Source organism: Oncorhynchus mykiss, chromosome 9 (assembly GCF_057628025.1).
Source record: "Oncorhynchus mykiss isolate SJ-2025 chromosome 9, ASM5762802v1, whole genome shotgun sequence".
Taxonomy (NCBI): Eukaryota; Metazoa; Chordata; class Actinopteri; order Salmoniformes; family Salmonidae; genus Oncorhynchus; species Oncorhynchus mykiss.
This window is the reverse complement of record NC_143030.1, coordinates 44655220-44679156: the sequence shown is the minus strand read 5'-3', so window position 1 is coordinate 44679156 and position 23937 is coordinate 44655220. Positions and strand designations below refer to the sequence as shown.

Below are 23937 nucleotides of genomic sequence, written 5' to 3'. Positions count from 1 at the left end.
CATTGTTGGGCATTGTGTGTAGATTTCTGGGGATTTTTTAATGTTTTTTTTTAATCCAGTTTAGAATAAGGCTGTAACGTAACTGTAACGCTCAATGAGTGAATGGGTGTGGAGTCAGGCGCAGAGAGCAAAGGATGCGGGAAAAAACACGCTTTAATGTCCAAAATAAAAAGAACAAAATAGTATACCCAACACAGGCGTAACTATTAAAACAAATAGTACCCTTAGGGTAAATAACAGGACAGCGAGAAAACCCAACAAAACACTAACACCTCTCACAAAATACAGAAGAACAAGCCCGCACAAACAGAAGCGGGCTAAACGAACTTAAATAACACCACCCTAACAACCAAACAATGAACAGGTTCAAACAATTAGACAAAACCAAACGAACACGGAACAAAGGATCGGTGGCAGCTAGTAGACCAGCGACGACGACCGCCGAGCGCCACCCGAACAAGAAGGGGAGCCACCTTCGGTAATATTCGTGACAGTAACAAAATGTGGAAAAAAATCAAGGGGTCTGAATACTTTCTGAAGGCACTGTACATATACAGTGCCTTGCGAAAGTATTCGGCCCCCTTGAACTTTGCGACCTTTTGCCACATTTCAGGCTTCAAACATAAAGATATAAAACTGTATGTTTTTGTGAAGAATCAACAACAAGTGGGACACAATCATGAAGTGGAACAACATTTATTGGATATTTCAAACTTTTTTGACAAATCAAAAACTGAAAAATTGGGCGTGTAAAATTATTCAGCCCCCTTAAGTTAATACTTTGTAGCGCCACCTTTTGCTGCGATTACAGCTGTAAGTCGCTTGGGGTATGTCTCTATCAGTTTTGCACATCGAGAGACTGAAATTTTTTCCCATTCCTCCTTGCAAAACAGCTCGAGCTCAGTGAGGTTGGATGGAGAGCATTTGTGAACAGCAGTTTTCAGTTCTTTCCACAGATTCTCGATTGGATTCAGGTCTGGACTTTGACTTGGCCATTCTAACACCTGGATATGTTTATTTTTGAACCATTCCATTGTAAATTTTGCTTTATGTTTTGGATCATTGTCTTGTTGGAAGACAAATCTCCGTCCCAGTCTCAGGTCTTTTGCAGACTCCATCAGGTTTTCTTCCAGAATGGTCCTGTATTTGGCTCCATCCATCTTCCCATCAATTTTAACCATCTTCCCTGTCCCTGCTGAAGAAAAGCAGGCCCAAACCATGATGCTGCCACCACCATGTTTGACAGTGGGGATGGTGTGTTCAGGGTGATGAGCTGTGTTGCTTTTACGCCAAACATAACGTCTTGCATTGTTGCCAAAAAGTTCAATTTTGGTTTCATCTGACCAGAGCACCTTCTTCCACATGTTTGGTGTGTCTCCCAGGTGGCTTGTGGCAAACTTTAAACAACACTTTTTATGGATATCTTTAAGAAATGGCTTTCTTCTTGCCACTCTTCCATAAAGGCCAGATTTGTGCAATATACGGCTGATTGTTGTCCTATGGACAGAGTCTCCCACCTCAGCTGTAGATCTCTGCAGTTCATCCAGAGTGATCATGGGCCTCTTGGCTGCATCTCTGATCAGTCTTCTCCTTGTATGAGCTGAAAGTTTAGAGGGACGGCCAGGTCTTGGTAGATTTGCAGTGGTCTGATACTCCTTCCATTTCAATATTATTGCTTGCACAGTGCTCCTTGGGATGTTTAAAGCTTGGGAAATCTTTTGTATCCAAATCCAGCTTTAAACTTCTTCACAACAGTATCTCGGACCTGCCTGGTGTGTTCCTTGTTCTTCATGATGCTCTCTGCGCTTTTGACGGACCTCTGAGACTATCACAGTGCAGGTGCATTTATACGGAGACTTGATTACACACAGGTGGATTGTATTTATCATCATTAGTAATTTAGGTCAACATTGGATCATTCAGAGATCCTCACTGAACTTCTGGAGAGAGTTTGCTGCACTGAAAGTAAAGGGGCTGAATAATTTTGCACGCCCAATTTTTCAGTTTTTGATTTGTTAAAAAAGTTTGAAATATCCAATAAATGTCGTTCCACTTCATGATTGTGTCCCACTTGTTGTTGATTCTTCACAAAAAAATACAGCTTTATATCTTTATGTTTGAAGCCTGAAATGTGGCAAAAGGTCGCAAAGTTCAAGGGGGCCGAATACTTTCGCAAGGCACTGTAACTAGGAATGAAGTGACAGATAGTAAAGAGTAGCAGCAGCATATGTGATACGTTAGTGCAAAAGAGTCAATGCATATAGTCCGGGTAGCTGTTTGGTTAAATATGTAGTTTGTGCAAAAAGGGTCAATGCAGATTGTTTGGGTAGCTATTTGGTTAACTATGTAGCTAGCTATTTAGCAATCTTATGGCTTGGTGGTGGAAGATGTTCAGGGTCCTGTTGGTTCTGCTGCTGCTTGCCGTGTGGTAGCAGAGAGAACAGTCTTGGTTGGCTGGAGTCTTTCACAACTTTTAGGACCTTCCTCTGACACCGTCTGGTATAAAGGTCCTGAGTGGCAGGGAGCTCGGCCCCAATGATATACTGGTTGCCAAGCAGTTGCCATATCAAGCAGTGATGCAGCCTGTGAAGATGCTCTCAATGGTGCAGCTGTATAACATTTTGAGGATCTGAGGGCCCATGCCAAGTCTTTTCAGCCTTCTGAGGGGGCAGAGGCGTTGTCGTGCCCTCTTCACGATTGTGTTGGTGTGTCTGGACCATGATAGATCCTTAGTGATGTGGACATCGAGGGAACTTGAAGCTCTCTTGACCTCCTCCACTACAGGCTGCCGTCGGTGTGGATGGGGGCGTGCTTGGCCCTCCGTTTCCTGTTGTCCACGATCTGCTCCTTTGTCTTGCTGACTTTGAGGGAGAGGTTGTTGTCATGGCACCACACTGCCAGGTCTCGGACCTCCTCCCTATAGGTTGTTTCATCATCGTCAGTGATCATGCATAGTGACTGTGTAAGCACTGGACAGATTAAACAGTATTACCTTCACTCTGTATCCTAGGTCACAGGATTATTTTTGCTACAGTTTTGGATTTTTGTCCTTATTGTGCCTGAGCGTATTTTTTTTGTCTGTCCCGTTAATTTATTCAGTGATCGACATACATAAATCATCTATTACTATCCATAAACAAGTAACCAAGATCAAACTGGATTGCATTTCCATGGTTTGTTTGTTTGGGATATATAAATGAAATAACAATGCTAGTTGGAAAGACAATTGGAGACAAGAAAATGTCCCTCGTTATTTTCCACTTCAGTATGTCTATACCATGGTTCGTCTTGGTCTGTGCATTCCAAATAATAGCTACAGTATTTGGTTTACAAAACTGACCTAATCTCTTTGTGTCTCCCAGGGGCGGTCGTACGTGTTCGACCGGGTTTTCCCCACCAACACCACTCAGGAGCAGGTCTACAATACCTGTGCTAAACAGATTGTCAAGGGTAAGGAAAAAATACTGCCAACAATGGCAGAATGAACATCCACACACAGTCCGGGGAGGTGTATTAGAGAGACAAAAGAGAAGTCAATGTGAGGTTCTGACTCATCAATGGATTAAATCAGTCGGCGACGTCACACGTTAGTAGCCTACTTGCGGCCTTTGTTTCCCCACAACTGTGTTCATATTAAAGGTTATTGGTGTCTTTGTAATTTTCAAACTTGAAGGCCTGAAGACAATTTGTTTTAATTTCTGTCATTTCCTCAAATTATCTTGGTTTCCCTCTGTTTATATAGATGTTCTGGGTGGATACAATGGCACTATTTTCGCATATGGACAGACCGCCTCCGGCAAGACTCACACCATGGAGGTACAGTGGGAGTCAATGATATGCATAATACAGTATTTTCAAATACTTCTGAAAAAGGGATGATCTCCCATTATGAAATAACTCTATAAATCAGCATAAATTTGGCTCCCGTTTGGTTTCAATCTAAATGTAATACCCCGGATGTTGCTTTGGGGGCATTTGCACCCCGTCTAGTACATGGTATTGGAAAAATACTGCTAGTAATTATATGAGGATTTTAATATTCATACAATATACGTATAACAGGTATTAACCTCTCAAACTCCAGAGACTGACTGTACAGTATGTCTTTATAGGGGAAGCTGCATGACCCCAATCAGATGGGCATCATCCCCAGGATTGCAGAGGACATCTTCAACCATATCTTTGGCATGGACGAGAACCTGGAGTTCCACATCAAGGTTTGGATTCATCTCCATCTCCTCATCCATATATAGGATTATTTATTTTTTGTGAATCCCTTACAATCTTAGAAGAAAGGATTCCAAAAGGGTTCTTCGGCTGGCCCCTTAGGAGCACCCCATAGGAGCACCATTATTGCAGTTAGAACTACGGCTGTTGCGGCGACCATATTACTATCATACCAGTAAGATTCCATGTGACCATGGTCACAGTAATCTCCTTTTATGCACTCTGGATATTGGTAGTACCCAAACTCGCTAACAACCATCAGGTCGCTAAAGGCCTGGTACTCAGGGTTCTATTGTCCCTCTCACCACTCTGACATCAATGCAAATGCAATAAAACATTTCCTTAAACACTTATCATCAAAGCAAGTATGTGCTTTTAAAACTCACTCCACTGTGATTCATCAATTTGAAGAAAGAAGTGGAACACATGGTCGTTGTGGGTGTTGTTTCAAAGCCTAACAACGAAATGGACCGCACTTTGATTAATTCAAAAACAACCATACACAATATTAGAGCTTATGCATACGAGCCCAACCTCGGGAAAAAAAGAAGGATTGTGCTGTTATACTGTACATAGCCTACCACATTATGAATGGTAGAAAAACATACACAAAAACTGATTTAAGATTTAAGTCAAAACGGATGTCTTTGATCTAGCCTATATTCCAAAATGTAACAAATTCTGGTAATCGCCTTTGAGTGTGGACTGTATTATTATGCATACTAGATGGACTGGTTACATGATGCCACACTCCAAACTTTCTATCCCGTCTAGGAGAGAACGTAGGCCACAGACCTAGGCGATGCTGTTGGTTCATTGATTGTGCAGTGCGGCTTACAGACGAATCCTACAATTATAGTGAATTTGTATTTGTTTTTGAATAGCGTAGTAATAGGGTGTCACATTAGGCTACCGTTATTGGCAGAATATCTCACCACCGTGCGTTTCCATCTCCTCCCCTCTCCCCTTCATTACTTTCTCAAGCATGCAGAGAGAGGAGATGTCAACAGATTAATGAAATATGTTTAGTTGTGAAAACATTTTACTATTGATTTTCCAGGACAGATTTCACTTAGTTTCCCAAATGAATCACTGGGTAGCTGCAGGAACAGGGTTGGAGAGCCCATGGCATACAGAGTTTGGGTGGAATATCACCTGCCATGCTGAAGTGAAATAACCAGTGTAGCTTACCCAGCATGAGTCAAAAACGAACCTGCACAAATGTGGGCTCCATTTGCTATTAGAGTGCATACAGATGGCATCTTTTTTCCCCCGACCCATTTCATATTGGGCCATTGAAAATCGAAACAAATTTGACATATTAGTGAAGACAAGATTAAATTGAGAATAGTCAGATGGGTGAAAATAGTATCACTTGATGAGAGAACAGCTTGTGCAGCCTGAGGCAAGCTTTTTTTGCGACTTTCTCAAATCATCAATGGCCTATCATGCAGTCCATATACATGTATGTTCTGATTTCTAAAACCTTCTAAGGTTTGCATCCTTCACAACTAAAGTTGCCAAAAAATTCTAAACGTATAGGACCTGTTTGAAATGATCATTTTTACGCTCAACATAGCCACTTCTTATGCACACTCGCTACGGAATGGGAAAAATAAAATGTATATTTTATTCAGTTAAGTTCAATTATATTCTTCTTACTGTAAAATCATACAATGTAAAATAATAACACCGGACTTATAAGCACATCTTGTCAGCTAAATGAACAAGCCTACAGCCTATGGCACGGCGCATACCCGGATAACATACTGTAGGCCGACTCATATTCTGTTCTTCTGAAATACATTCTCTTCATATCCTAATGTTTCTTTAGACCTGCCGAAATTAAACATTGTATTTATTTTGGTGGTGTACGTTCAATTGATTTATTAGACATTTTTAAATGAACATTTTCTCAAGGCCTCTAGGTGTGGAGGCCTGGAGATGCTAAACCTGTTTATGTTCATTAACAGCCAGTTACCATGACACCAGCAGTCTTTTGCAATACAATAACTGGCTGACAAAATGTCATGACCGCCACAACCCTAGGTAGAACCCTTTTTGGATTCCATGTAGAACCCTTTCCACAGCGGGCTCTACATGGGACACCAAATGGTTCTACCTGGAACCAAAAAGGATTCTTCAAAAGGGTTATCCTATGGGGACAGCCGAAGAACCCTTTTAGGTCCTAGATAGTGCCTTTTTTCCCTAAGAGTGTTAGAGTAGTCATCCGTTTGTATACCGCAATGACTTGGTGCTCTTACACGGAGCCACGGTATGGATGCCTTGACTGAGTTTCTTCTTCTCTTTCCCCTTTCCTGTGCTTAGGTTTCATATTTTGAAGTCTATATGGACAAAATTCGGGATCTGCTGGATGGTTTGTGCACAGTTCTTTATTTACCAAGTCCACATCTAATGCCATTACAAAGGCAAATCTTCTCCCCAAAAAATGGTCTGTCCTAACGGTTGTTCCCTGTATCTTTTAGTGACCAAGACTAACCTGGCTGTTCATGAGGATAAGAACAAGATCCCATACGTGAAGGTGGGTTCTGACGATGCCCACTTGTCACTAGCTACACCTACGTCCGTTCCTAACGGTGCCTAACGTTTTCCAGGGGAAGAGGAGTATGCATATTCATTATTAACCCTTTTTATCACCGCACTCCGCTGTCGCCCCCCCCCCCCCCCCCCTTCCCTGTGATGCAGGGCTGCACCGAGCGCTTTGTGTCCAGCCCTGACGAGGTCATGGATGTCATTGACGAGGGGAAGAACAACCGCCATGTTGCCGTCACCAGTAAGCCTTCGGAGCGTTCTCTCCGTTAGTCCGTTCCGTTTCATCCGTCTCCTTTTTTGTTGTTGTTGCAGTGAATCCAGCGCCCTGTCTTTCTGCTAGCAGGAGAGTTGCATGGTTCGTCAAGTGTCTCACGACAGTTGGGTCGTGTGGCTCGTTATATGGCTTATATAACGGGACTTCTTCTCACACGTATCCTGCTTACAAGCAGCATCTCTATAAGGACGCTCACAATTGCAATGGTCCACCTGGGTGTCTGCTGGCTGGTGTAATACTCTCACTGTAAAATAGTGGGTGCAATAAGATAGGAACAGATAAGTAACACGAGCCCTTCTTCTGGGGGACTGTAGGTCGCATCAGGAGAAGGATTCAGATATGAGTTTTGTCCTGAAAAGGGTTTGGTAAGGGCGGCAGGGTACTCTAGTGGTTGGACTAGTAACCGAAAAGTTGCAAGTTCGAATCCCTGAGCTGACAAGGTACAAATCTGTCGTTCTGCCCCTGAACAGGCAGTTAACCCACTGTTCCTAGGCCGTCGTTGTAAATAAGAATTTGTTCTTAACTGAGTTGCCTAGTTAAATAAAGGTTAAATAGAAAATAATAAAAAAACATACCGATCATTTCAATCTTATATCAGTGAAATTTACCAGAAAAGCATTCATTAAACAATCCACATGTAAAACCATCTCTGTAAACACTAGATTAGATGTTGTGCATATTGACATGAAGATGCTCATTCGCCTCCGTGTTGTTCTCCCTCCTCGTAGACATGAATGAGCACAGCTCTCGCAGTCACAGCATCTTCCTGATCAACATCAAGCAGGAGCACGTGGAGACGGAGCAGAAGCTGTGTGGGAAACTCTACCTGGTGGACTTGGCTGGTAGTGAGAAGGTAAGACTTCACATCCTTGTCTGTCTGGTTTATCTAGCTGGGCTGAGGTGAGAGAGACTATGGGTCAGTCTACTCTGCATATGCCATTGTGACAGAGCTGACATTATAAGCACAGTGACACTGGGGTTTTTGACCTTTCCAAAGGTCATTGAGTCACAGTCAGTAATTAAGTCTCTCTCTCTTTCTCTATTGCTCTCTCTCTCTTTCTCTATTGCTCTCTCTCTCTCTCTGCCCCCACTCCCTTTCTCTCTCTCTCTCTCAGGTCAGCAAAACGGGCGCTGCGGGTGCCGTTCTTGATGAGGCCAAAAACATCAACAAGTCTCTGTCAGCCCTGGGCAACGTAATCTCTGCACTGGCTGAAGGGACGGTGAGTCCAAGACAGTGAAGCCATCTACCTTACACACCTGTCACCCTAATGTCGATCCAGCCCCTGCACACATCCACCAGTACCAACTCACTGTACAATCATCTCCCTGCCATCCATGCCATAACCCATCTGAAGCCTGGTCAATGCCAACTCACCACACATACCTATCAATGCCTACCTTCTCCTGGCCTTACTCTGCCGTCAACTGAAAAAAAGGTGCTATCTGGAACCTAAAAAGGTTATTTTGCCGTCCCCATAGGAGAACCCTTTGCAGAACCCTTTTTGGTTCCAGGTAGATCCCTTTTCGTTCCAGATATAACCTTTTTGGGTTCCATGTAGAACCCTTTCCACAGAGGTTGACCTGGGAGACCTGGAACCAAAAAGGGTTCTCCTATGGGGACAGCCGAAGAACCCTTTAGGAACCCTTTTTCTTTTATTCGAAAGAGTGCACTTACTCACTTCATCCCTTCTTCCTGTTTTGTTTGCTAGAAAACCCACGTGCCGTACCGTGACAGCAAGATGACCCGTATCCTGCAGGACTCTCTGGGGGGTAACTGTAGGACCACCATGTTCATCTGCTGCTCTCCGTCCAGCTTCAACGACGCTGAGACCAAGTCCACCCTGATGTTTGGACAACGGTAACAAACACTGTGCCCCCATCTTGTCTTCTCCCTGCATTGACAATGTACCATGTCAGCAGTGTCAGCTGTCAATTCTCCACAGAAAGGGCCAATGTACCAATATGTCCGAAGTCAAATGATTTAGCATGCAATATTTCCTTAACTCGTATTCACATTCACTTGTTCCAATATGAATATGCCGATATTACTGGTATGATGAGTATAAGCTGTTGAATATGCAGATATTACTGGTATGATGAGTATAAGCTGTTGAATATGCAGATATTACTGGTATGATGAGTATAAGCTGTTGAATATGCAGATATTACTGGTATGATGAGTATAAGCTGTTGAATATGCAGATATTACTGGTATGATGAGTATAAGCTGTTGAATATGCAGATATTACTGGTATGATGAGTATAAGCTGTTGAATATGCAGATATTACTGGTATGATGAGTATAAGCTGTTGAATATGCAGATATTACTGGTATGATGAGTATAAGCTGTTGAATATGCAGATATTACTGGTATGATGAGTATAAGCTGTTGAATATGCAGATATTACTGGTATGGGGAGTATAAGCTGTTGAATATGCAGATATTACTGGTATGATGAGTATAAGCTGTTGAATATGCAGATATTACTGGTATGATGAGTATAAGCTGTTGAATATGCAGATATTACTGGTATGATGAGTATAAGCTGTTGAATATGCAGATATTACTGGTATGAGGAGTATAAGCTGTTGAATATGCAGATATTACTGGTATGATGAGTATAAGCTGTTGAATATGCAGATATTACTGGTATGAGGAGTATAAGCTGTTGAATATGCAGATATTACTGGTATGAGGAGTATAAGCTGTTGAATATGCAGATATTACTGGTATGATGAGTATAAGCTGTTGAATATGCAGATATTACTGGTATGAGGAGTATAAGCTGTTGAATATGCAGATATTACTGGTATGATGAGTATAAGCTGTTGAATATGCAGATATTACGGGTATGAGGAGTATAAGCTGTTGAATATGCAGATATTACTGGTATGATGAGTATAAGCTGTTGAATATGCAGATATTACTGGTATGATGAGTATAAGCTGTTGAATATGCAGATATTACGGGTATGATGAGTATAAGCTGTTGAATATGCAGATATTACTGGTGCGATGAATAGAAGCCGTTGAAGCCACCGCTTCAACATGTCATTAATGTCATTAACGTTCCCCCTGCCCTCCAGCGCTAAGACCATCAGGAACACGGCCTCCGTCAATCTGGAGCTGACGGCTGATCAGTGGAAGAGGAAGTACGAGAAGGAGAAGGAGAAGAACAAAACCATGAAGGAAACGGTTCAGAGGCTGGAGGCTGAGCTCAACCGCTGGAGGAACGGTGAGACACTGTAAAACACAGAGCTGGAGAGCATTTATCATGGTTGAGGATTCCTAGTCTATTACTTTGTTTTATTGTTAATGATAGTTTTTTTTCTTCTCCTCCCTGAATGTTGATTGAATTTATGCTCTTAACATACTTTAAAAAGGACATGCTTGGCATGCATATTCTTGATGTTCCCTTGAACTCTGCTTGAGGTTGGGAGCAAGGTACACGGACATTTCATTTCCTGGAAAAAGCTAGACCTATGAATCGGAAGCCAGATCTCTTAAAGAGCTGACGCGTCTGCTCCTCATGCTCCTCCAGGGGAGAACGTTCCTGAGACGGAGAGGACCACTGCGGACGTGGTGCGTCTGGAGTCGGTGGAGGAGCGGAGCCCCGTGATGATCCTGGACAACGACACCTCCTCCATCGTGGTGCGCATCTCCGAGGAGGAGCGTCAGAAGTACGAGGAGGAGATCCGCAAGCTCTACAAGCAGCTGGACGACAAGGTCAGGGCCTGTTGAAACACACCATACACCACGCCATACGCACACACACACACACACACACACACACACACATTGAAGGGTATTACATACCCTGAGTGTTACAAAACGTTAAGAACACCTGCTCTTTCCGTGACATAGACTGACCAGGTGAATTCAGGGGAAAGATAGGATCCCTTATTGATGTCACTTGTTAAATCTACTTCCATCAGTGTAGATGAAGGAGAGGAGACCGGTTAAAGAAGGATTTTTCAGGCTTGAGACGATTGAGACATGGGTTGTGTATGTGTGCCATTCAGAGGGTGAATGAGAAAGACAAAATATTTAAGTGCCTTTGAACAGGGTATGGTGGTAGGTGCCAGGCGCACCGGTTGTGTCAAGAGCTTCAACTCGGCTGTGTTTTTCACGCTCAACAGTTTCCCGTTTGTATCAAGAATGGTCCACCACCCAAAGGACATCCAGCCGACTTGACACAACTGTGCATTGGAATCAACATGGGCCAGCATCCCTGTGGAACGCTTTCGACACCTTGTAGAGTACATGCCCGAAGCAAATTGAGGCTGTTCTGCGGGCGATAGGGGGGTACAGCTCAATATTAGGAAGGGGTTCCTAACGTCCATATTTCCACTAGCAGACCAAGTGACCAAAGTGTGTGTTTCTCCACAGGATGATGAGATCAACCTGCAGTGCCAGTTGGTTGAGAAACTGAAGGAGCAGATGCTGGATCAGGATGAGGTGAGGACACACTCTGGACACACACTCTGTTCCCCTCTCTGTATGTATCTCTGTCCAGGCATCTCTCGTTCATGCAACGGTCTTATTAACAAATATGTCCGCTTTTTATTGGGATATAAAATCTTGATGATCCTGAATCTATACGTGCTGGTATAATGCTATCGTAGGATATAGTGCTCTTTGTGTTTATGGGCACTAGGGGGGGTAGTGGTAGAGGCATAGGAGGTCTCACCTTTGTGTATCTGCCATTATAGCACGGGCAGCGCCATTTAGGCAGTCATGGGTAGACGGTATACATCTTATGTCAAAGTGACGTCAAAAGTTGCACGTTCAGCGAAAATGTGTGGATTTTCGCCAAGTGTGTAGCCATACCTCGAAAAACCTTGTTGTCACACCTCCTTCAGGTCTGGAGAATTCTATGTTAGGTCGAAACGGCTACAATGGTCCACCGGCTTCCAACGGTTGCATTTTTATTGGATGTTACATTTACCCTCCCCACACATGCCCGTAGAAGGCGTGTTATGTTCGTCACGGTTTTCCGCCAGTGTGTTGTCCTGTTGCAATAAAGACGATTAACCTGTCAAAAGGTTGTGTTTGTTTCCTGTTAGAGTCGTAGGGTTCGCCACAAAAATGCTAGGGTTTTTCATCTGCGATTTCCTGGCCATCGTCACACACTGTCGCTCCTACGGTACGACTCTGCTGAGCGCCTTTGGAGCTCCGCCCAAGCCAGGCGTTTGATTGGTTTGAAGTGTTTGCGAAAACGTCACTGATTTACACTGGGGTTTTCCACTCCTTTGAGCCATTGATCTCACCAGGCTTCACCAAGCTTTCCGATTAGGGAAGCCTGGTTCTCATCGCGGCCAACCCTAACTCTAACCTTTTTCCTAACCTTAACCTAATTCTCCTAACCTGCTGCATAAGTTCTCCTAACCAGCTAGGAAAAACTCACTTCTGACCGTAGCTGTATAACATCTAGTCAAAACCCATTGAGGCTATCTCCATTTTAAAGTGTTTGAAAAAAGTGTACAGCCAATATTGGTGATGTACTGCCACCTGCAGCGCTAGAGTCCTGAACCAGATCTTGTGTGTCATTCATTTATTGTGACCACTGGATGGCAGTGATAAAGCTTAAAGCCATTTACAGACCATAGCACCCAATTTCAAGATGAAGACAATGCTCTGATCATCATCTCTCCCAACCCATAGGAATCCCCACCCTGTTGACCTCTTTAAAATGGTGGAAGCCCTCAATGGAAGTGTCCATGCTAAAACTTGGTTTATATCCCCGTGTTCCGGGGGCAGTCCCCGTTTTTGGTGGCCTGTCCCCGGCAATGTCCCCGTTTTTAACTCTGCGTTAAAAACAGACTGCAAAGTTAAATAATATTTTACGTGGCAAGAAAGACTGGACAGCAGAGTCTGCCGGTTGATCTCTCAATAGCGTTGTGCTTATTTTGTCCAGCAGAGGGGGCTGCTCACTATATCATCTTCATTCACTCTTCTTCTACTAACTACTTGCTCGCGCTAGTTTTAGAGAAAACTTCTGTGGAAAACTCCGCCAGAAGCTTAGCAAGTGTCAAGTGAATCCACAACATCACCACAAACGTCTTTTCAAGCCAGGTAAGTTACAATCATTTGAGATACTAGCTAATGATGTTATAATGTCACAATGTATTATATAGATAGATGATCTGCTTTACAAGGTTTTAAATAGGTTATGCTAGCTAACATGAGCTATGTCGACTAAGTTATCTAGTTAGGTTAGCTAGCTACTGGCATGGTAGCTAGGCTAAAAAATGTTCACATGTAAACATGCAGTGGACAGGCTATTTTGAAAATGTGATTATATTAAATGAATGCACAATTAATTATGAGAATATTTATTTGTAGATTACAATTTTAATGGTTTGGCATTATAATAAGTAGTGTGAAAATATTTTGACATTTTCATGGATAACATTCGCATAATGTTTTCTGTTAGAGAGTGGAGAGGAAGGAGAGGAGGAAGACTGGATAGGAAGAAGAGTGAAGGAGATAAGAGGAGGAAAGGTAAAGATATGATTACAGAGACTGCCAATTTATTATTCCAACCAATATTTTTGAGATAAAATACAAAAGTGAGGCAAGCAATGGGAATCTGTTAACCAAAGTAGTTTATCTAATAGTGTACTATTTATTATTACAGATTGGAGAAGGAGAAGGAAAGATGAAGGGAGTAAAAAGAGTGAAGCGAGGAGAGTGTGGAAGAGTGAGGTGGAAAGGTAAAGAGAAGGAAAGGCAGGAAGAGGAGTGAAGAAAAGAGTAGGAGAAAGATTGGAGGAGAAGAAAAAGTTAAGAGTGACACAATGACATGAGATAATGTCCATTTATACGCTCAGGTCAAGACAATAGAATGGTTTACTGCACCCTTTGTAATTCCTCTTTTTCAATTGGCAGCGGGGGACGAACGGCAGTGGTAGAACATCAACAGTCGAAAAAGCATAAAGCCTCCCTGATTGCCCGTGTTGGTATGTCCTCTGTCACCACATTCTGCAAGAAGGTAGAGCCTTCCCAAGAATAATATGATTTAGCTGTGCAGGAGGGATGTCTTTGCATACCACACTATGCGACACAATCATAGTTACAGATCTCTGGGCTGCAACAGCACAACTGACACGAAAGCTTTATGAGCCGAAGTTTACATGTGCTAGGACAAAATGTGAAGCCATAGTGAGTAACGTGTTAGCACCGTGGGCAACTACTTTGGTAACACAGGACCTAGACCAGGTTGAATTTGTGTCCCTGTCCATTGATGCGTCCAATCATGGACATGTAAAGCTGCTGCCAATAGTAGTCAGATATATGATGGCAACACATCTGTGGAAACAAACCTGCTTGGTTTTGTTGAATTGAAAGGAGAAACAGCAGAGGAAATTGCAGCTGAGGTCCTGGAGGTCATTAAAAAAATGTAACCTGGAAAACAAAGTCGTGGCATTCTCTGCCGACAACACAAATACCAACTTTGGAGGACTGAATAGGCTGGGGAGGGTCAATGTCCATACCAAAGTTAAAAATGCTCTGCAGTGGAAGGTGATTAGCTTAGGTTGTCCTGCCCACATCATTCATAACACGGCCAGAACAGCTTTGGATATGATTCCCCTTGATGTTGAGTACCTGCTCACAAAGATATTTGGACATTTTCACCGTTGTAGTAGAAAGACTGAAGAGCTTTTTTTAGGACACAGAAATGTTCGCTGGCTGTCCATGCTCCCTGCTCTAGAAAGAGCGCTGAAAATGTATGTGCCATTGAAATCCTTTTTTTCTTTCTGAAGACAAATGCCCTGTTGTCCTGCGAACAATGTTCGAAGATCCACTGACTGAACTTTGGCTGGCCTTTGTCAATGGAAACCTGACCGTATTCGGTGACACAATCAAGATGCTTGAAGGCCAGGACCGCTGTGCTGTGGAGTCCGCTGCAATTCTGAGAAACATTGAGGCAAAATTGACTGCAAGACGTGATGGCAACTTCATTCCAGTTTTGGTCAGAGGACTTCTGAGAGAGCTGGAGGACAATGGAGCCATGTCTAAAGAGAGCTTTCTCAAAACATCCCAATCATTCTTCACTACGGCTGTGAACTACTTGCACGTTTATGGGGAAAGCACACAGATAATCTAAAATATTTACATGGTCTCCTTTTTAAAAAGGCAACCTCAGCGTGAAGAGATCCAGAAGGCAGCAGGCACACTGCAGGAAAAATGCCCCATTGTGGCCATCAATGAGGATGCATTGTTTGACGAGGTTACTGGATTGCAAGAGTTCCTAAAGGGTTACCCACTTCAAAGAGAACGACATCTCACACACTAACCTGGCTAGATTAGCCTCTGTTGTCATGTGCTTACCTGGAAGTAAAGCACCAGTCGAGAGAGTGTTCTCCTAAATGAATGATCTATGGACAGCAGCAAGAAATAGGTTCACTGTTCCTACCATCAAGGCCATGCTTATTGTGAAGACAAACTTCAACCTCCTCTGCCAGGAGTTCATGGAGAAGCTGGCCGAAGACATAGCAATCCTGAAGGAGATACATTCTTCTAAGAAATATACAGATTAGGTTGGTATAAGTATATTATGTAGTTACCAATCTCATCATCATCTTATTTATTTATTATATTAAGTATCTCACATAGACAATAGTATATTTTTTTCTTCTCAATTTCAATTTTGCTCATGTTCTCTTCTGCTCTTATTCTACCCAGGCCACCAGGACCACTGAATGGCTGTTCAGATCAGTTCTACCCAGGCCACCAGGACCACTGAATGGCTGTTCAGATTGGACAGTTCTGTCTTGTCTGTAGTGTTTCTGTAATGTAGTTGTTTTTTTCTATCACAGTGTGCCTGTTAGACTAAATACATGAAACCGGAATTGTCCCTCTTTTTAAAAATGTCATAGATAATAACATTGGATATTTGAATGATATATTGACCGCCGAACTGGAAATGTCCCCGATTTTAATTTCAGAAATCTGGTCACCTTATGGTAGAGGTGACATCTTATGGGGATGTACAGTAGGCCTATACAGAAGACGTTGTAGAATTATAACCAAGCAAACGAATAACCTGGAATCCTCTATAAATCTACTCTAAATATAGTTCATAATCTGATACATTTCCTACCCTTTCAGTGAGGCAGCAGATCTTTCAATTGTGAACAGTTGTCATAGCAACAGCAGGGGATGACTCAAATGCCAATTCTAAATCCAGGCCTTCTGTGTGTGTCTTGTGTCTGGTTGTACTGTGTAAAATATGAGTATTACGAATATTGTGTGTTGTCAGAGTATGTGTACTGTGTTCCTACGTATGATCATGTTTGTGAGGCTGTGTTCACGTGATCGTCTCTCTTTCTCTCTCTCTCTCTCTCTGTCTTCTAGCTGCTGGCGTCGTCCCGTGGGGATGGGGACAAGGTGCAGGCGGAGCTGGGCCGCCTGCAGGTGGAGAGCAACTGTGCCAAGACAGAGGTGAAGGAGGTGCTGCAGGCACTTGAGGAGTTGGCCATCAACTATGACCAGAAGAGCCTGGAGGTGGAGGAGAAAGGCCTGCAGAACCAGCTGCTGGCCGACCAGTTGGCCCAGAAGATGGTGGGTTCAGCAGGGCATATAAATACAAGGCATAGAATGGACATAAAGTCTACAATGCTTTTCTATGAAGTGTTGAATGAAGTCTGTGGGCTTTATGGATTCATTGCTCTACTTGAAATTACCAAAGTAAATCTGTAGCCTATCTATTGTTTTTTTTCTGCCCCCGTTCAATCATCTTGCCCAACTCTCTTGTCTGCTGTGCAGGCCAATCTGATGGAGTTGGAGGCGGAGCTATCCCACATGCAGGAAGTGAGTGGTCAGCAGAGGAAGCGCATCGCCGACGTCCTCAACGGCCTGATGAGGGACCTCAGTGAGTTCAGCACCATCGTGGGCAACGGGGAGATCAAGCTGGTGAGTTACTTCCATCTCTTACTGCCCCTCTGGAGCCACTGAGATAGAATCGTTAGATAGATGGGCAGAGGGAGAGAGCGGTTTTGTACACAGTATGCGCGTCATCCCCACCCCCCTCGTCCCTCCATCTCTCACCCACCCTGTGAGCCTTTCTTTCAATCCCTCGCTCCCCCATCCTTCTCTAATCTCTCTCTCTCGCTCTCTCGCTCTGCTGCAGCCGGTGGAGATCAGCGGGGCGATCGAGGAGGAGTTCACGGTGGCCCGTCTCTACATCAGCAAGATCAAGTCGGAGGTCAAGTCCATGGTGAAGCGCTGTCGCCAGCTGGAGAACCTGCAGCTGGAGTGTCATCGCAAGATGGAGGAGACGGGCCGCGAGCTCTCCTCCTGCCAGCTCCTCATCTCACAGGTCAGCCTCCAGCTCTACTGGGCACCTCAGTGTACGCAAACGCAGACATCACAACCAGCTCGAATGACTATACTCTACACAGCATATGTATATGTATATAAATACATATGGTATGTTGACACCATGTATACCAGAGGAGGCTGGTGGGGAGGAGCTGTAGGAGGACGGGCTTCATTGTAATGGCTGGAATGGAATCAGTGGAATGGTATCAAGCACATCAAACATGTGGAAACCACACGTTATGCCTCTGTTCCATTGATTCCATTCCAGCCATTTACAATGAAGCCCGTCCTCCTACAGCTCCTCCCCACCAGCCTCCTCTGATCCACACATAGACGCACTTTACCGCCGTACACAATGAATGCATTCTTCCGTCACGTTGTTGACAAAACGTGTAGACATTTTATGAGCTGTGTCGATGGGAGCGTGCTTGTGCGCCAAGTGACTCTGTGCGGGGCCGTTCGCAGCATGAAACGAAGATCCGCTCTCTGACGGAGTACATGCAGAGTGTTGAGCAGAAGAAGAGGATGCTGGAGGAGAGCCACGACTCCCTCAGCGAGGAGCTGGCCAAGCTGCAGCACCCGGGTAACACACACCATCCACCCTCACATCAGCCAGGCTACAGGCCCCGGGTGGGGAAACCAGAACTTACACATCTCTCTCTGTGTGTCACAGATAACTCTCTGCTCGAGGAGAAGGATGGAGAGAAGGGTGAGACCGAGGAGGGTAACGTCAAGGTAAACATTGACTCCAATAATGCTAATTGTTTCACCTGTTAACGAGCAAAAATGAAAGGAATCTGACATTGTTATTTTCCTAATGGTGGTTCAGAAGGTTCCTCGGCAGCAGGGGGACTCTCACCGTGGTCTCCAGCAAAGGCAGATGGCCCGTCTGCGGGATGAAATCAACGAGAAGCAGAGGATCATCGATGACCTCACTGAGTCAGTGTCATCAAGACTACTGTAACCCTCTCAGTTTTATGTGCCGTTGATGAGATAAAAATCAAATATTCACTTCACTGTAAAAAAAACTATTACATTTTTTTTGTCTCTCTCTCTTATTTAACATGATCCTCTCTCTCTCTCCCTCTCTCAGTCATAACCAGAAGCTGCAGATTGAGTTGGCTCAGGTGCTTGCCGACTTTGACCGTTTGAAGAGCGTGGACAGCAGCAAGAGCGAGCGGCTGGAGGAACTGTCGTAAGTCTGAACACAAACACACACACACACACTGGCACAACGTGTAGTCACAAAGTTAAGAAATGTATTCTGATTTGGATGTTGCTGATGACGATGGGTTTTCTCTTCCTGTCAGATTCCTGCATGAACGCCATGAGCAGACCAAGCAGGACCTCAAAGGGCTGGAGGACACCGTCGTGAGTGGCCCTCTCTCTGTATCGCTCTCAGAACCCTCCTCCTCTCTTTCTTTTTCTCGCCCCATCTGCTTCTTTTCTTCTCTCTCTGCATCTACCTCTCTTTCCTCCACTTTCTCCCTCTTTTTCCTCCCTTTGACTACTCTTCTTCTCCATCTCTATTTTCAGGCCCGGGAGCTCCAGACCCTCCACAACCTGCGCAAGCTGTTCGTTCAAGACCTCACGTCGCGGGTTAAAAAAGTGAGCTAGAGATGGCGAAAGACAGAAGATGCACTAATCACTATGCAGGGCACTAAACACCCCCCCCCCCCCCCATCTCTCTCGTTATTTCTCTCTGTTCCAATTCTTTTCTTTCGTCCACAGAGTTCCGAAATGGAGCCTGATGACAGTGGGGGGTCTTGCACCCAGAAACAGAAGATTTCCTTTCTTGAGAATAACCTGGACCAGCTTACAAAGGTTCACAAACAGGTGAGAGCCTCACAGGATAGTTGTGTCATCTGACTTGTTTTGATGAAGTAAAAGCTTACTGGTCACACCAGGAACTTCTCTCCTGCTTCCCGAGTGTGAACACCCACCATGGTCCTACATCGCGACCTACCTTCGCCCCCCGTTCCCTTCTCACCTTTCCCCCCTCCCTCGCACACTCAGCCCCTCTTGTCTCTGTCTCTTTTTCACCTCTTGTTCTTGTGCTTTTTTAGTGTGTGAGCATGGATGTGTGTGTATTGGGTTTCTGTTGTTGTGTGTTAAGAGCACACCCGGCAGGTACAGGCCCTCGCTTCTCCTTCGCTTCCGTCTCCCAGCAGGCTTGGCGTCCCCTTTTCTTCTGTATATATATATTTTTTTAACCTAAAATGTCCCTCTGCTTTTGGCACTACGCATAAGGCTTCTAAAAGGGACACACACGGCTCGAGGCTTCCTTAACACTCTCTTTCTTGGCATGCGGTCTTTGTTGTTGTTGTACATCAGAGATGTTTGAAACAGAGAGAGATGTTTGAAACAGAGAGAGATGTTTGAAAGAGGAAAAGAGTGAGCCGTTTGTGTGATGCCGTACTCACAGAGACAGGTTCTGAGCTGTTTTAGTCTGTCACGAACCGAAAGAGGAAAGGTTACACCGTGCATTTACCTTGGAATGTTTACATGATTTCATGCTACGGGTTATGAGAGAAGAGACATTTCCATTCAAAATACCTCCGTGATACAAGACACAATAATATTGAAAGAAAGCGGGCGTGTGTGGCTAAATGTCACTTTTGATGAGTCATGAAACGCATCCGTTTTATGTCAAGGTCAGTGTGCAGTCTCCTCTCCTTCCCTGTTGTTCATACAATCTCCCCTCATCTCTCTCAAACTGGCGTCACCCAGTCTCAACCCGCCCTCTCTTACCTTATCCACCCCTGATCAATCAGTATTCCCTGCTATAAATCTCTCTTCCCTTGTGTCACTCTTTTTTTTTTTCTTCTCTCTCTCCTCCCTTCCCTCTCTCTCTCTTTGTATTTCTCTGTAGCTGGTTCGTGACAATGCAGATCTGCGTTGTGAGCTTCCAAAGCTGGAGAAACGTCTTCGGTCTACTGCTGAGAGAGTTAAGGCCCTGGAGACGGCACTGAGGGACGCCAAGGAGGGCGCCATGATCGACAGGCGTCGTTACCAGAAGGAAGTGGACCGCATCAAAGAAGCCATGAGGACCAAGAACGCTCTGAGGCGCCCCCATGCTGCACAGATCGGTAGCGCACCCGCTCCAAATATAGCTCTACTGACTGTGATTCTGCGCTATTTATTGGATGGAGAGCTACATAGGCAGTTATTGATCAACGGAATAATACATTAATAATGGAATAGTTATTGACTGATTGATTGACCTCAGCATTACTGTCATCCTGCAGCCAAACCAGTGCGACCGAAGCAGCTGCCGGTGTGCTCTCCCACCAACCCGTTCTACACGCGTGCCAGTGAGCCGGCCAACACCTACAGTAATGCCCTGTTCCAGAGCTCCATCACAGAACAGACCACGGCACCTATCTCTCAGATCAGCTCCGTCCCGACCAACACGTGAGTCCCATCTCACGCTCGTGTTAAGTTCCTTTAGCTTGGAATAGTTGACTTGTATTGGTGTGTTATTAGACTTTGGTGTGACTGTGTCCTGTTTTCTGTGTTGAGCAGAGTGTCCACGGCGCTGGGCTACAGAGCAGTCAATCCCGCAGACATGCTGGAGTCCTACCCACTCAACATAGACAGGGATAACGGTGAGTCCCAGAGCCATTACAGTTCAAACAGTCACCCACGCCACCAGGTCTGTTTTTGTTTTGTGTTTTTTACTGTACATTATATGTTACACTGGCTAACAGCTTGTAATTAGGTTATTGATTATCAGGAAAGAAAGTGTTTTGTGTTTTTATACACACTAATGCTCACTCTTCCCTGTTATATTCATGAACAGGAAACACCGTAGACGTCAATGACAACAGGTAAGCATATCGGCGCCTCAACTGTATATTGTACAAGCATTGCAATGAGACTAATTACTGCTTCTAGCTTTTGTTACTCTATTAGTACTACTACAACTGCTGCTTCTCCAACACTACAGTATTGAATCGTGTGTGTGTGTGTAGGAGTGATGTGCACTGTGGCAGTAAGGTGGACGACCCAGGCAGACTCTACATCATTCAGCAGGAGACCGCTGCAAGTTAATGACATGGTAACTAACACGCATGCACACATTAACTCGCCGCAAATGATGTCATCAGTACACATGCCGAAGGGATGAATTACTCTCCCCTGTTTGCAGCTTGTCTCCTAACGATCGATTTCCTTTTCTTTCCACAGATGGCCGAACACTGTGTTCAGTACCTCTCCCGTATATTTGCATGCAGCCGTCTAGCGTCCCTCCCCCTGCACCCGTACGTGGCCAATGATGCCCCCCCCCCCCCCTGTAGCCCAAGTCTTACTGTATAGCTCAGCCCCATGCTCCCAATGGTGACCACCCACTCATACGCTCCTGTGATTAGAACGCATAGTAGTTTATACTCCTGTATGGGTATTGACCAGCACTGTGTCTGTGTATGTACTGTCCCACTTTACTCGACAGTGGCATCGTAATGCTGACCTAGAGCGTCGTCATAGCCGTGCCCTGGCATCTCTCCTATAAGACGTCTTGTCAGCTTACGAACAAAGGATCTCACTCTGCATGTTGCCCAGCTAGCCAATTAGCCAACCTGAATCTGTGCATGTTTCATGACAGCGTTACTCAATTTTTCTATGAACTGGGATAAACCGCTACAGATGTCATGCAGAGTTTATGATGCTTTTGTACTCGCTGTATGATGTCATTGTCTAGACAGTACTGAGGCATGTGTGACTCAGCCGTGCTCTATGGCCTTTAGAGTCTAACCCAGCCTTAATAATAAACAACAACAGCTGATTTCACATGATCATAACACCCAGCCATGTGTGTGTACATATAGAAGTATCTGTGTATTTCCTACCTCTAGCTCTACTGATACAACTTTTGGCGTCATTTCCAAAACTGATTCCAATATGTTGTTATATTAGTAGATTGTAGGCAGTGAAGCGAGCTGTTATGTTGTCCAGTGAACTCGTTTTGTTTATACAAAGATTCCTCTTCGTGAAATAAAGCATGAGGTTATTGATCAGATAGTCTCTATTTTAAAATAGGGGCCCTTCTACCTGCTCCTCAAAAATGCATTTTGACAAGCGGTTCTCTCTTGTGTTCTGTTACCGGGAACAAAATCACGCCAAACATTTCTCAACCTCTATAAAAAAAATCAAAAATTAAGTTATTCAATGTACCACGAAACACCATCCGAATGTGTTTTCAAACTTCTCCCAACTGAGCTGCCACCAGAAATGGGTTTGAACGACTTTCATTTCATAGTAAACGTGGCATGTTAGTAATATCAGCTTTACGTTACTCTCCAGTGCTCTGCTGTGTTTTCTCAGTCAGAATCCTGATCAGCCAATCGGGACAGAGAGAACCAGCGGTTGCTGGAGTTGTGTTGGTCTTTTGACAAGTATTGCACTGTATAGAGTTGGTACACTGACTATAGTCTTGACTGTACAGTGTTGACTTCAGGTCTATCGAACAGACCCTTTGACCCACATGTCGGTCTACTAATATCAACAATATGACTGGAACCTACAGCATCTCAGGATCTCTGATTGGTAACAGTGTGTAGTGGGCTCACTTATGTCTGGTCTTTTTAACCACAAAATTGCTAAGTGACCGAGGACTCATAACCTCCTCCACTTGGATACATGAACGACTGAATGATTTCGAACCAGGCTTGCCCCCCCCCCCCCCCCCCCGATGACTGTTTTGATTCCCGTTTGAGGTCGTTTTTGGGTGTAACATGTTTGAGAAATTGTACTACCGTCTATAGTACAATAGTGTGTCACTGTCTGACTTTAGCATATGTGATAATATTGTTCAACTTGTAAGTATAACAGCATATCAGTATGTGATTAAATGAAAGGAAATTAGCCACTTAATATTACTTTGTTAGGGAACCATAATGTCTACTGTATGTATTAATTTCTGTAGGCCTATATGCTCGTAATGTGATTCATCGTGCGACATGCATATTTCTGTATATACTCATTCAAATATGTGAATCATTGTGTTGTAGTTGGCAGAAATAAACCCTTACCGAAATAAGTTATTAAAGACAATCATGTCCAAAGAATCATTGTGTTTTGAAATGTATTGTGTGTGTGAAGACTGTCTGAATGGTTACTGAGTGAGTCCACAATATGTGCTGGGCATATAGTATGAGTGTACAGTGCATTAGGAAAGTATTCCATATTTTGTTACGTTACAGCCTTATTCTGAAATGATTAAATACATTTTTTCCCTCATCAATCTACACACTTTTTTGTGTGCAAATGTATTAAAAATAAAATACATAAATATCTTATTTACATAAGTATCCAGACCCTTTGCTATGAGACTTGAAATGGAACTCAGGTGCATCCTGTTTCCATTGAGCATCCTTGAGATGTTTCTATAACTTGAATCCACCTGTGGTAAATTCAATTGAATGGACCTGATTTGGAAAGGCATACACCTGTCTTTATAAGGTTCCACAGTTGACTGCATGCCAGAGCAAAAACCAAGCCACGAGGTTGAAGGAATTGTCCGTAGAGACAGGATTGTGTCATGGCACAGATCTGGGGA

General features: G+C 44.0%; 1 protein-coding gene across 14 annotated transcripts in view; it reads left to right on the top strand.

Annotated features, from left to right (window-relative positions):
• Positions 1-23446, top strand: part of LOC110532045 (kinesin heavy chain) — a 28138-nt gene extending 4692 nt beyond the window's left edge. The window contains exons 2-29 of one of the 14 annotated variants that reach the window (XM_036987961.2): positions 3363-3450; positions 3743-3816; positions 4113-4217; positions 6556-6604; positions 6714-6769; positions 6934-7021; positions 7783-7907; positions 8170-8274; positions 8764-8912; positions 10142-10290; positions 10597-10781; positions 11445-11513; positions 16416-16622; positions 16827-16973; positions 17191-17379; positions 17847-17964; positions 18055-18116; positions 18211-18320; positions 18475-18576; positions 18692-18752; positions 18918-18989; positions 19113-19217; positions 20254-20470; positions 20630-20795; positions 20907-20989; positions 21184-21211; positions 21356-21441; positions 21570-23446. In XM_036987961.2, the coding sequence (XP_036843856.1) occupies positions 3363-3450; positions 3743-3816; positions 4113-4217; positions 6556-6604; positions 6714-6769; positions 6934-7021; positions 7783-7907; positions 8170-8274; positions 8764-8912; positions 10142-10290; positions 10597-10781; positions 11445-11513; positions 16416-16622; positions 16827-16973; positions 17191-17379; positions 17847-17964; positions 18055-18116; positions 18211-18320; positions 18475-18576; positions 18692-18752; positions 18918-18989; positions 19113-19217; positions 20254-20470; positions 20630-20795; positions 20907-20989; positions 21184-21211; positions 21356-21434 (2988 nt within the window). In that variant the 3' untranslated portion in view covers positions 21435-21441; positions 21570-23446. Of the gene's footprint in view, positions 1-3362; positions 3451-3742; positions 3817-4112; positions 4218-6555; positions 6605-6713; positions 6770-6933; positions 7022-7782; positions 7908-8169; positions 8275-8763; positions 8913-10141; positions 10291-10596; positions 10782-11444; positions 11514-13012; positions 13131-13491; positions 13560-13695; positions 15599-15743; positions 15850-16415; positions 16623-16826; positions 16974-17190; positions 17380-17846; positions 17965-18054; positions 18117-18210; positions 18342-18474; positions 18577-18691; positions 18753-18917; positions 18990-19112; positions 19218-20253; positions 20471-20629; positions 20796-20906; positions 20990-21183; positions 21212-21355; positions 21442-21569 lie in introns of those variants that run through there. The other 13 variants (XM_036987959.2, XM_090184281.1, XM_090184276.1 and 10 more) reach the window with 13 other exon arrangements.
• Positions 23447-23937: the final 491 nt, after the last annotated feature.